Raw genomic sequence first — 13,544 nt, forward strand, 5'->3', positions numbered from 1 at the left:
AATCGAACGAAAGTTAAGAAAAATAATGTTGAATCTTGAATTGGGGAAATTATAATTTGGAAGAAAACGATTAAATTATTTTCTGCTTGGAATCTTAGAGATATTAAAATTTAGCAGAGAAACATACGAAATTACACGTCAATTGTTGAATTTATTAATTAGTAACAAACGAGAATATTATCGGCTAACTAGTGGTCAAACTTGTCATTTTCCACGTGCCGAGAGAATTGAAGTTTGTGATTCGCTTTTCGATTCAAGTCGACTTACTGTCGTTACTCGCATCGATCCACTCCGACCGATTTATTTCTACCAACGCGTTCTACCACACTTTTAACGGTCACTTTCGTACACGCGCACGCGCACACTATTTATTTCACAAAGATAAAGAAAACGACGATTCTCTTCATCGTATTCACGCTTATTATTGCATTTAATGTTTAGCCAACTATGTGTCTACCCACGTTGAAACAAGTAAGAGCAAATAATATTTTTTTTAAAGAAACAGCTAGACAATTTTATTCTCGTTTGATATGCGATATATTTGTTATTGTTTTTTATTGCGAGAAAATGAGCGAGAAAAGTTCGAGAGAAGTAGGTAGTTAACTGGTAGTAGATAATTTTTTTTTTTTTTTAGCTTTCAATCGTATTTAGAGAATTCGATCGATGTTTGAATACAGTAGTTAATTAACGTGAAACACGATGATGATAAATTAGTTTCCAACTAAGATCCGATTAATCGTAATACATTATATCGTAATATCCCTTGTGTAAAAAATTTACACGTTTGATCCATTCACAGAAACTTTTTGGTGTGCATGTACGTCGATACGAATATGAATTAAACGTACAACGCATGAAACCGATATTGAATATGCAAAATCGTTCCTTTTCTTTTTCTTTTTTTTTTTTCAAATATCTCGTCTCGAAAATCAAAGATGTTTCGATTTGGATAGAACCGTATCCTTTCAAGCATTTTATATATTTGCACGTTTTGCAAATACGTATTGTTGCACACATGTTGAGGATTCTTTTTTTTTTTTTATTCATGTATTATATAATCGTGCTTGTTCAAATATGTGTTCTGTTGCAAGATTTATTTATCAAAAGTGAAAAACAGAAGAAGCGTTTTTAGAGAGAGATATAAATAATTTTAATATTAATTCGAGGCTGCGTGTAAAATTCATTTGTGTTATATATATTCTTTTTTTGGATTTTTGAAAAGTTGTTCATCTTGTGTCTGTAAATTTTTTGCATAAAAAGTATTCTATCAGTCATTTGAAAATTTAATTCGATATTTAAACAAATATAATTTATACATGCAATATAAAACTTTTGCATTGCAAAATTATTGCTAAAAATGATCGTCACGTATATTTCTTAGCTATTTTTTTAATTACAAATCTTTCTTCTTGTAACGTAATGAAAAATGTAATCTGTATTTATTTTGCTTATATTTAGTATTTTTGAATCACAATAGAATATATATATATATATATATATATATATATAAAAATTTTCAAGTGACTTACTTGTAATTTGACAACGAGTAGCAAAGCAATTGCAAACATTTCGAGTATTTTCATCGATCATCGAGATATCATCCTGCATCACATTATTTTTATTTAAATTTGACAGCTTTGTAAGATTTTTTTAAAAAAAGTCAATGTAAGCGATTATTTTTAGTGATATCTGATTTTATTTTAAAGTAAAAGTACACATATATATATATATATATATATAGTAATATGAAAATTTATAACGAGAAGTTACGAAATGTTTCAGCTACAAGCGTATATCGCCACCGTAAATGAGACCGTTAATCAAGTAATGACGATTATAGCAGGTGATTTGAAATAATAAAATAAAGAGTATATCAGTAAAATAAAGAGTAAAAAGTCGAAGCATTCTATAGAATTCTTAAAAGATTAGATATTTTAATTTTACTTGATCAATGCGAGCAAGAATTCTTTTAGAATGTTTTTGTACAACTTGCTTGTAACAAGTATACTATAGAATATGCCGCAGCCATATTTGATTGATAGACACGCTAGATATTTTATGAAAAAAATTAGACGTTGTTATTTTTCAAATAATATCGGTAATATAGGTTTATTCCTGCTATTTCAAATGATTTATTAAAAAATTAATCTGCTATAATTCATTTGGGTAAAAAAAAAAAGAAAAAGAAATATATATACGTGCAAGATTTCTTCCTTCCGTTCAAATGTACGTAAAGCGAATATGAACGAAGGGGTATACCATTAAAGTTGCTTAATAATTCAAAAACTATGAAAGATAGAATTTCCTCGCTGTGAGAAGAACCTTTTTCTCCTTCGGATAAAAGTTGGCACGTGAAAAGCTTCGCATCTTTCGTATCTTTTCCTTTTACCGAGATATTCGCGATATCGCGGCTTTAATAATATAAAATTCGTCCACACGCGCCTCGTTAGATGTCGATTGAAATCTTGCACGATTTTTATCTTTAGAATTTTACGTTGAAGTATTTTTATCGCGTTAATTAATAACGGAAGAAATTAAACTTGAATAATAATATCGCTGTATTCATGTTTATCGACTCGTTTCAATAATATTTGGTAAGTTTTTATAAATTATGAATTGAAAAGAAAAAATTGTAGACACCCTCTATGGTATATATATATACGTGCTCTTAAAACGTGGTTACCTTCTGTTTCTCTCGAATAGGTTCGTTTTATATCCGTTGTTGTCGAGCAAGCGTTGCTGTCGCTAACGATAAATTACGGAGAAGAGAATTCGAATGTTAAGAAAGTGAATTGGATGTGAAATATGATATTCGAATTTCCAAAAATACTGTTTTATATCAAGATATACATATATTAGTTTCTATGAGCATCTTAGGTTTTATTCATCGAAATCCAATTTATCGGATTATATATCTTCTCTTGTCTGCACTCTTCATTCTCAACATTTGTCGATAAACTGCGTCGTCCATTTTGGGAAGTGACAAGTGATTGACCATGCGTTTGCGATATTTTCTTCGTTTGATGGTTAAAAAGCTTGAACATTATTTTTCCTTTTCTTTTTTTTTTTTAATATATTCACAATTAAACTCATAGATAAACATACGAGTAGTAGCGTGTTAACAAATTATATTACATGTATATATATATATAACTTGCTTAATTTGACGAGGTACGGCGCTGTGTACATGGCGATAAGAAGCGTTGCCAAACACTCGAACGATATGTTGCAACACTGTTGCGCGTGTATACATATATATGTATATATATATATACATATATATATACATATGCGTAAGGTGCTTTTAGAATTAGAATTAAAAAGGAAAAATGTTGACGTTTATTATTTAATACACGAAAAATTAATTTCACTGTGCAAAATCCAACATGGTTAATGATCCGTCAGACTCGTGGGGACACTGGCGCGGAATCTGAAGGATTATTAGGAATGGTGGCCGACAGGGACGGCCAACATTCTCAGAAATGTCCGCCGCCTCGCGGCAGCGAATATCAAACTGGGAGCAATAACGATAAGGGGACCGCGGAGGAATCTGTGATTGAGATGAATAAATCTGCGGTTAACGAGGAAGAATCATGCGCTAAGAATCATCACGGTTGGAAAGGATTCAATCTGAAGAGGCAGCTCAGCAAGGTTGATTTGAAAATAAAAAGTACTTTCTCGCCGGCTTTGCTCACGTCTCAGAATGGGGTACTTGTATGCTTTTTCGTATTCTTCCATACTCTCTCTCCTTCTTTTTTTTTTTTTATCTATTCCCTATCTAGATACTGTTTATTTCTTTTCGTTCAAATTTCTATATAAATTTTCAATACTCTGAATTTATGTATTTCATATAAAATTATAACTTTTCTATCGCATCTCGCTCTCCTTTTTTCGCTTTTTCGTTCGAAATATTAAAAAGAAGAAAAAACATAGAAAGATTATCATTAATAACGTTGTTTCTTCGTACGAAGAAAATTAGGATACGGGCTACTAATACCAGAGGATGAAAAAAAGTATATACAAGTACCCCATTGTTAACAGGTAGGCAGTGATACTAGCAGTCAGAAATCTTGCGTTTTTTACTGTAACGTGAACGAAAACGCGAGTTCGTTGTCTCCAGTTGAGAGTATCGTGTCGGAATCATCATTGTCGCCCGAGGACTCGTTGTCGGAGCGCGGGGAAAGCCCGACGGGCGAGGATACAGGGAAGAGGAAGAGTCGGGAGGAGGGAGCGAGGATGAGGGCGGTGGTGGCGATCGACGCCGCACAGGCAGATAGGAACAGATGGATCGGCAGGGGGGAGAGAGAGGCTCCCCCCGCGGACGGAGGAGGAGGAGGAGGAGGAGGAGGTGGTGTGGCCCGCCCGGTTAATTTGACGTTGGCCGAGTGCCAAGAGTCGAGGCCCCCTATATTGAAGAAGATCGTGAAGATGAGGCAGGCGAAAAGGGAGGGTCGTTTGTTGTCGGTGCCGAATTTAAAATTTGCGAAAAATGATCCGACCATGATTTGTGACCTAAGATGCGAGGAAACGAACACGGCCCCCGAATCTTTCACCTACAATCTAATAAGAAGATTCAGTAAGTGTTTACAATTAGAGAGTAGTGAAGAGAGTTTGTGTTTTTGTGCCCATATGTGTGTGCGTGCGTGCGTGCGCGCGTGTGTGCGTGCGTGTACGCATTTAGAGATGTGACCACGTGTGTAGAGTTTTTTATTAACACGAGAATGGAGAGTACGTGCGTGTTTTTCTAGAATTGTGCCAATTCGAGTGATTGAATTGATTTGATTTCCTCGTTTCAAACTAACAACATTTTCTTTCAATAACGTAACGTCGTTGCGTTCTCGCTGCCAACTGACTTCTTCGATCGAAAAGAAAGAAAGAAAGAAAGAAAGAAAGAAACGGATCCGTCCTCTCTGCGATGCCTCGTTCATCGTGCATAAACACGTGTATTTCTACAAAAAAAAAAAAAAGAAAGAAAATTAGATCAATTGCATAGAAAAAGCTGTGCCACGTTTCGACAATGCTTCTACCTTTTTTCTTTTTTTCGATTTTAAAAGAAGGCCTAGGATGCTCGTAGATTCGTGTAAAATAAACTTTTTAGAGGTAATACAACTATTGATATCGAGATGTATATACGTGTACATATATTATACGTATATATATATACACGTATATATGTGTATATATATATATATATATATATATATATATATATATATATATATATATATATACGTAAACGAATTAAGCTTTGGCCAAAATAACCGTTGGAATCAAAGGTTTATGTGAAACGTTTTTACTTACATTCTGCTCGTTTCGTGAAAAAACTACGAATCCAATCGCGTTTTTTGCTTTTTCTCTACTCTCCTCTACTTTCGCTCTTTATTTCTCGCGCGTACTTTATTGCGACTGTTGTGTTCCATCTTCTCGATTCTCTTCGCTTATTCGATTCGCGCGAACAAAAAAAAAAAAGAGGAAGATAAATTTAGGTCGTTCAATTTAAAAAAATTGAAAAGATTCGTAAAAATTTATTTATTATATTCGACTCACATAAATCTGAGGATGAGACGCGCACGTAAAAAAAAAAAAAAAAAAAAGAAGCAGCTTGCAAGAACAAAGCCAATTGCGATATTATTAGATCCCCAAGCTTTCTCTTTTGTATTTGATTAGAATAACATTTGTATTTGTGCATGACTAATATATATGCAAACGTTAACACTATATATATATATATATATTCATATGTGTGTATATATATATATAGGACTAATGTTATCTAGTTTTTTTTTATTTGTTAACTGCTGCACATGAAGAAACTAGTAGAACCCTTCATTTCCCGCGGAGCATGTATCATCTATCAGCGACAGTTCGATTTATTTTTTTTCCTCCAGGAATTTTCGAACGATACATTCGAAAATCGATAGAATTTTCGTTCGTTCTTAAGTATACGTGCATATATATATAAACGTATAGTTGGATCGATCATTTTGATCATCCCCCCTCTCTCTTTCCCCCTCTCGCATAAATCATTAATATCACAGGATCGAACAACGATGTATGTAAAGATCTACCCAAATCTGTATTTTCTGGTATTCGATTCAATATAATTTGAACGAGCAATTTTTAAGATACGAAACGGTATATAAATACATAGAACGACGCGGAAATGGTGAGTTTAGATAAATTAAAAATTTCTTTGAACGATGGATAAAAAGTACAAAAAAGAAAAAAAAGAAGAGGTTATGTGGAATAGAAATTTTTTTCTCCCCCGATCCGTTGGTAAATGTAGAGTCTGATATAATAGTCAGTCAATCAGTTTCATTCGATATATATATACACACACGTATACAAGAAGGAATTTTGAGCAGGGGAGTGGAGGAACAAGAGTGCAGACTCGTCGTTTATTTTATCTCGCATTTTCATTGAATTCGGATAGGATTGTACTGAAAGAGGGTGGCTACGTTTTAAATTTCAAGCTCGATTTTCAAGCTCGTTTCGAAAGCTTTTCCTTTCTTTTTTTTTTTTTTTTTCCGTGGCTACTTCGAAGAAGAATTTCATTCTCATAAAATTAACGCCGCGTACTCCAATTAATTACCAGAGTTTAGAACAGTCGAAAAAATACGTACGTATTGTGTAATTTTTTTTTTTAAGAGTTGCAGTATAGAGAATAAGAAGGAAGAAGAGATCGATTGGTAAGAGGCGATCGAATCTGATGTATCGACGGAGCAGAGAGTTTATATACATATATATATAAATTATATTGCGACATTTTTCATTAATGCACATTTATACAGCTTGTATCCCATACGCCTTGTTCGTTCTACTAGAAAGATTATTTGGTTTTTTTTTTTTTTTTTTTTTTGTTACAAGCATATATATATATATATATCTGTATACCCATATTACGAGTATTTGGAATGCGTAGTTTACGTACGTATATATATATTGAAACTATACATATTCGCATATGTTTTTTTTTTTTTCGATGCCCATCATTTTGTGTGAATTTCCGTATTTCGATTTGTATAAATATATATATATATCCCACCCCTCCCTCCATTTTTAACGGTATTATTATTATCATTATTATTATTATTATCATTATTATTATTGATATTATTATTATTATTATTATTATTAATATTATTATTATTATTATTATAATATATTTACACACATACACTCTTCCTCTCCCCCGAGTTTGTCAAAGATTTGTTTCAAGAATTCTCCTTCGAATGTAACCGTGACCGACATATTACATTATAAATTCGATTCTTTCTTCTGATTTGAAAAAGAAAAAAAAAAAAAACAAAAAAAAGAACTCGCAAAAAAATTTACCCTCTGAGCGATAAAAATCAATCTACTAATTAAAATGTGAAGAGAAATTCTACTTTGACGCTTTTTCAGGTTCAAATCAGTTTTGCGGTCTTCCCCGACAGCAAGGTTGATTCAGGTAAAAGAAAAAAAAAAAAAAAAAAGGTTTTTCACATTTTGACAGTTGTCCGATCACCGAGAGAAAAGTTATTATTATTATACTTGTTCATTTGATAAAGAAGAAGAAGAAGAAAAAAAAAAAAAAAATTTGTAAAAACGGAAAATTTTTCAAACGGGATATATCGAATGATATTCGAGGCCGATAAAGCAAACGCGCCTCCTTCTTTCTTTCTCAACTATCTGTGCTATCTAACTGCGAGCTCCGTTTTTATTCACGCCGATATTAACCGATATTTTTCAACATTTTTTTTTTTTTTTTAACCTTTTTCATTCCAATACGTACGTATTGCCAAAGCTGAATCAAAATGTATTTCTTATCGACCGATGGTACGGAGACGATCGAAATTCCGTGTAAACAAAAAAAAAGTAAAACTCGAGTAATTTATCTCTCTGAGCATTTTTTTTTATTCGAAATCTCCTCCACTATCAATCGAGGGAAATAAATTTTCGTTCAGCCGATATTATTGGCGATACGTGGATACATTTTCATATATGTACACACATATACATGTATATATATAAGTATAATGTAAGAATCGTATGTACACATATGTATACTTTCCATACTTAATGATATGTGTATGTATTACTTTTTTTTCTTTTTTTTTTTTTTTTTGAAAATACGATATCACACAGGATTCGTTAACGATTCAACATACCTTTCTCTCGGTAAAACATCGCTTTTCAAAGCTTCTCGATATGTTTTTTTAATAATTTGCACGCTATAGCAATAGTAATAATAATAACACGAATGGTTACGGCATCAATCAATGACAACAGGGCGTGAAATTATAAAAAAAAAAAAAAAAAAAAGAAAATATCATCGTGTCATTTTTTTTTTCTTTTCTTCCTTTCTTTCTTTCTTTCTTTCGTTCTTTCTTTCTTTCTCCCAAATAACATCATTGCATCATCAAGTATACGTCCGCATAATATACTTTATCGTTTGTCGTTCCTTGTCGTTTTTTTTCTCCCCCCCCCTTTTTTTTTCTTTTTTTACCAGACATTGACTGACTGCTATAAAGGACTCTGCATAATATGTGCCGATATTCCACATAGCAAATCTTATAAGATAATCATCGATGCGAAGAAAATAGAATATCTTTCGTCACGTATATTTTTCCTCATTAATCGTTTCGTTCTTTTATTTAGCCTCGACAGATAGGAGGGAATCCTTGTTGCGAATCTTCACTTCGAAACGATCGATATAATTTGGATCAGATTGGACGAAATTGAGTTGGAAAAGAAGGAATAATTTTTTTTATTTTCGTTTTTTTTCTTTTTTTCTTTTTTTCTTTTCTTTTTTTCGTTTGGAATATCATTATATTATTGAACGAAAAATATTATGGATAAATCGATATACGTATCGATTAATATTTTTTTATTCTTCTATCAACTTGTTGAAAATATGCGTTCGTTATAAAAGAATAGGATTTAAGTCGAATAAACAGAGTGGAAAAAGTCGTCGTGTTGCGACGATTCTGATTTCGTTTTATCAAAATTGTTGATCAAAATTTCTTTATTAGAATTTTTAGATTACGTGGAACCCACAGGTATATATATATATATTATATAAAAAAAAAAATATTCTTCTAATATCAACGTAATTTTAAATCAACTTTCCTTTCTTTCTCTTTCTCTCTGTATCTTACCGCTATTCTTTAAAAGCGGAATTATATATAATAGTAGAGATAAGACAAAGCAAATTTCTCGCACCAACGTTGCCAGATTAGTTTCTAAGACCTTTTCCTTTTCTTTTCTTTTCTTTTCTTTTCCTTTCTTTTCTTTTCTTTTCTTTTCTCTGAATGAAAAAACAAAAATTGAACTAAACCTTATCTTTTTAGCACGTTCGATTTGAAGGAATTAAATGAAAAGAAAAAAAATGAGAATATTACCTGGAAGAATAACGATTATTAATTATCGTAATAATATTACAAGGAAGTAGTGCGTAAGAAGGCGATATATTTCTTTTCTTTTTTTTCTCTCTCTCTCTCTCGAAGCGGAGAAACGGGGATACGCAAGACTGCTGTCATTATATTTTCTTCTGATCTGTCGATGATTTGTAGATGAACGGGATGTGCGTGTTGGCGGTAACGCGAAGAGGTACAATGGTCGTTGGTGGTAGTGGTGGTGGTGGTTGCGGTGAGAGATGTGACAACGCCGATAGTAATAGCCCATGTAGCCCGTGCGGCGACGGCGGTTCCGATAGCGAAAGTAGCGCCGCGGGCGGCGCGTGCACTAGCCCTCGATCGGGCGTTCGGAATACCGTGGTAAATGCCGGTTGCGACGACGATGTCGTCGCCACTACTTCGAATGCGAGTTCTCGCAAATCCCTTACGGTCGAGCCACGTCAATCTCGTGCTCAGGGTATAAGAAAGCTCCAGAAGTGTCTGAGCACCACTACCAACCATTATGAGCTGGATTCTTCCTCGTTGAACAACTTTCCAACGGCTTCGTTGATCCCTAGCCACCGTAGCGGCGAGATGCGAAGCTATTCGTCCACCGCTCCGCAACCTTCTTTCAACTACCAGAATATTCTCTCCAACACCAGACAGTATAACAGTTTCGGTAGTATTATTTCGATGAATTATCATTATTAATATATCTCTATCTATCTATATATATACGTATTGCTATATACATATATACGTATAAACAATACAAACACACACGTACACAGATATATATATATATATACTTATTTATTTATCAGAGATCAACGAATCTACTCTTCTCTGAACCGCTTTTTTTCCACGTTTCGTTCTTCCTTTGATTTCAATCATTGTTAATAGAGCGATTCTTCTTATAGATAGGTACTTCGATACGATTAATGGAGACCAGCGTTTTTCTCTCGTTCTCTCTTAGAAAGACCACGTGTCGGGAAAAGAAAGAAATTTTCTTTTTTTTTCTATTAAGGTTGGTCTTCGTTATCGTGCCTCTTTTTTCGCTATCTTACGTTTTCAATTAAATACTGTCTGGTCTTTTTTCTTGCTGACACGATGTGTGGATTGTTATAATTACACTCTGGGCAGACTTTATTATATCTGCATCGCATCTCTTTTCTCTCTCTCTCTCTCTCTTTATTCTTTTCTTTCTCCTAAAGATTTGTTCGCTCTCTCGCTCTCTCTCTCTCTCTCTCAAAGAAAAAACCACATACACACACATGCGAAACGGCACATTCCAACTTCTCTCAACTTTGCGTGCGATTTTCTAATTCTCTTCTCACTCTCTGCACTCACTACGATGAAAGATATTCTTCCGCGCTCTCTCTCTCTCTCTCTCTCTCTCTCTCTCTCTCTCTCTCTCTCTCTCTCTCTCTCTCTCTCTCTCTCTCTCCGCCATTTTTCCATTCTACTTTCCGCCTATTCTATTCGGTTGGCTTTCTTCCCTCTCTTTCTTCTCTCCTCTCCTTTTCTTTTTTCTCTGATAAATGTTGCCTAATTAATAAAACGGATTGAATTCGTTTCTTCCGCTCGGTGTTTACACTATTACATACCAATACGAAACATCTATCGAACATGCACAGGATGTTGATAAAGAAGTTGAATTTAATAATAATAATAATAATAATAATTAATTTACGAATTATTTCGAAGAAAAAAAAACTTTTATTAAAATCTTGTGCATATTATAAACGGGTATATAACTGTATGTATTCTGAATATATCTTCAAAAAAAGGGATGTCGCAGAATGCCTTTTTTTTTTAAACTGCACACTACAAAGTGTTCTTGCTACTAAAGATTTTTTCTTTTTTTTTTTCTCCTTCCTCCCTTCTCTTCCCTTCCCTTTTATTTGTTTCGCGTATTATTATTTCAAAAATTTACGTTTTGGATGAAAAAGAAAATAGGCCAACGCGTTCCAGATTGCGTTATAATTTCGTTGTCGAGATTTCAATTTCTCATGGACGACAATTGCAATGAATATTATGCAGAGGCGAGAATTTTGTTCCAACGACATTTCCTTTTTTTTTTTTTGTCGATTATTAACCAGAATTGGATCTTCCTTTTTCGATTGCAATGGACAAATTGAACCGAATAAATTTGTAATAAAAAACTGATCTGAAATAAATTTCAATCTTTTAAAAAACGTATTTTATCGAGTTACGATTTTTAACATTTTGGGCGAAAGGAAGATGAAATTTTTAACGGAGGATAATTAAACATGGAACGTGTAATTTTCGCGTCGTTATTCGCTTTTGATTCACCGATCTCTCGATTAATGCAACGATTATACAATAACTAATTATTTCCTTTTTTTATATACATATATATATATATATTATTATTATTTTTATCCTTTCATTTTTCGTTGGCATTCTAATTCTGCGACAGAAAAGATACTTGATGAATGTTGAAACGAATGGAAGATATGTTACTCTGAACTGTCTTATATATATATATATATATATATATATATCAAAAGAGAGATATATATATATACACACACTCTAGTCGTGATCTAGTTGTTGTTGTTGTTGCTATCGCTTGTTATTATTATTATTGTTGTTTATATATTTATACCGCTATCTCACGTCACATCAAAGAAAATTTTCTTCTTCTTTGTTTTCTTCTTCTTTTTTCTTTTCTCTTTCTTTCTCATACCTTCGATCCGATCTGTCGATCTCTTTTTCGAATCGAATTATTGCGATTATTTGTTGATTTATTTATTATTAAAAATTATGGTTAAAAATTATCGTATATCGGGGGATGTATCGTACTGTGAAAATAAATATAAATATATAGGTGTTGCATGCTCGTCGTCGTCGTCGTCGTCGTCGTTCATTTCGAATGTAATAATCCTTCTCTCTCTTTTTTTTCTCTCTCTCTCTCTTTCTTTCTAACCAACAATCACGGTATTTTAATTTTCCATTTATTCTCGGGATTGCTGGCCGGGTAGACAAATATGACAGTTCGTTTCAACGGTCAAGGAGCTCGAGCATGTCGTCGCTCGAGAACATCACCACCGAGACCATCAGCTGCCTTACATTCGCAGATTCCTACACGAAAAAGAGCGGTACGTTTCCACCATTTCACTTTTATCTCTTCTTCTTCTTTTTCATTTATATATATATATATATCCTCTTTTCGTCAATCAAGATACCAGCCCCGTGCCAACGCTTTGGATCGGTACCTCTTTAGGATCTATACAAACGGTGATATTTAACACGCCGCCTCGTGGAGAACGACACGCGCATCCGGTCGTTGTTTCTACGTGCAGTAAGTGAATTTTAACAATTTTTATTTCGTTTCTATCTGTTTTTTTATTTAAATTTTTATCAAAAGAATTAAAGCGAAAAAATTAATTATTATGCATATTATTCGTGTTTGTTTTATATATTTTATTATTGTAATTAGTATAAAAAATTAACTTAAATTTTAAATATTTTAAAATAATGATTTAATAAATATTTATATATTAATATATTTATATATATATATATATAAATTTATATATATTTAAATTTTAAAAGATATATATTTAAAATTTTTAAAGTGAAAAAATTAATTATTATGCATATTATTCGTGTTTGTTTTATATATTTTGTTATTGTAATTAGTATAAAAAGTTAACTTTAAATTTTAAATATTTTAAAATAATTATTAAATATATATATAATATAATATATATAATATATATATATATAATATTATTATAATAAATATTTATATATTAATATATTTATATATATATAAATTTATATATATTTAAATTTTAAAAGAATTAAAGTAAAAAAATTAATTATTATGCATATTATTCATGTTTCTTTATATATTTTATTATTGTAATTAGTATAAAAAATTAACTTAAATTTTAGGTGCTTTTCAATTTTTTTTAAATATTTTAAAATAATGATTTAATAAATATTTATATATTAATATATTTATATATATATATATTTATGAATATAAAATATATATTTATATATATATAATTATTTGTAAATTAATATATGGATATTGAATTAAATTTTTTATTTATATATATAAATTTATATATATTTAAATTTTAAAAGAATTAAAGTGAAAAAATTAATTATTATGCATATTATTCATGT

General features: G+C 31.8%; 1 protein-coding gene across 8 annotated transcripts in view; it reads left to right on the forward strand.

Moving 5' to 3' along the window:
- LOC408267 (syntaxin-binding protein 5) overlaps positions 1-13,544 on the forward strand; it is a 37,336-nt gene that overhangs the window by 16,230 nt on the left and 7,562 nt on the right. For 3 of the 8 annotated variants that reach the window (XM_006569677.3, XM_006569679.3, XM_006569681.3), the window contains 4 exons: positions 3,406-3,708; positions 4,042-4,576; positions 12,377-12,502; positions 12,586-12,705. In XM_006569677.3, coding sequence (XP_006569740.2) covers positions 3,406-3,708; positions 4,042-4,576; positions 12,377-12,502; positions 12,586-12,705 — 1,084 coding nt within the window. Of the gene's footprint in view, positions 1-441; positions 472-3,405; positions 3,709-4,041; positions 4,577-7,404; positions 7,451-9,554; positions 10,057-12,376; positions 12,503-12,585; positions 12,706-13,544 lie in introns of all 8 variants that reach the window. The other 5 variants (XM_006569678.3, XM_016914467.2, XM_006569683.3 and 2 more) reach the window with 5 other exon arrangements.

The sequence above is a fragment of the Apis mellifera genome, linkage group LG10 (genome assembly GCF_003254395.2).
Source record: "Apis mellifera strain DH4 linkage group LG10, Amel_HAv3.1, whole genome shotgun sequence".
Taxonomy (NCBI): Eukaryota; Metazoa; Arthropoda; class Insecta; order Hymenoptera; family Apidae; genus Apis; species Apis mellifera.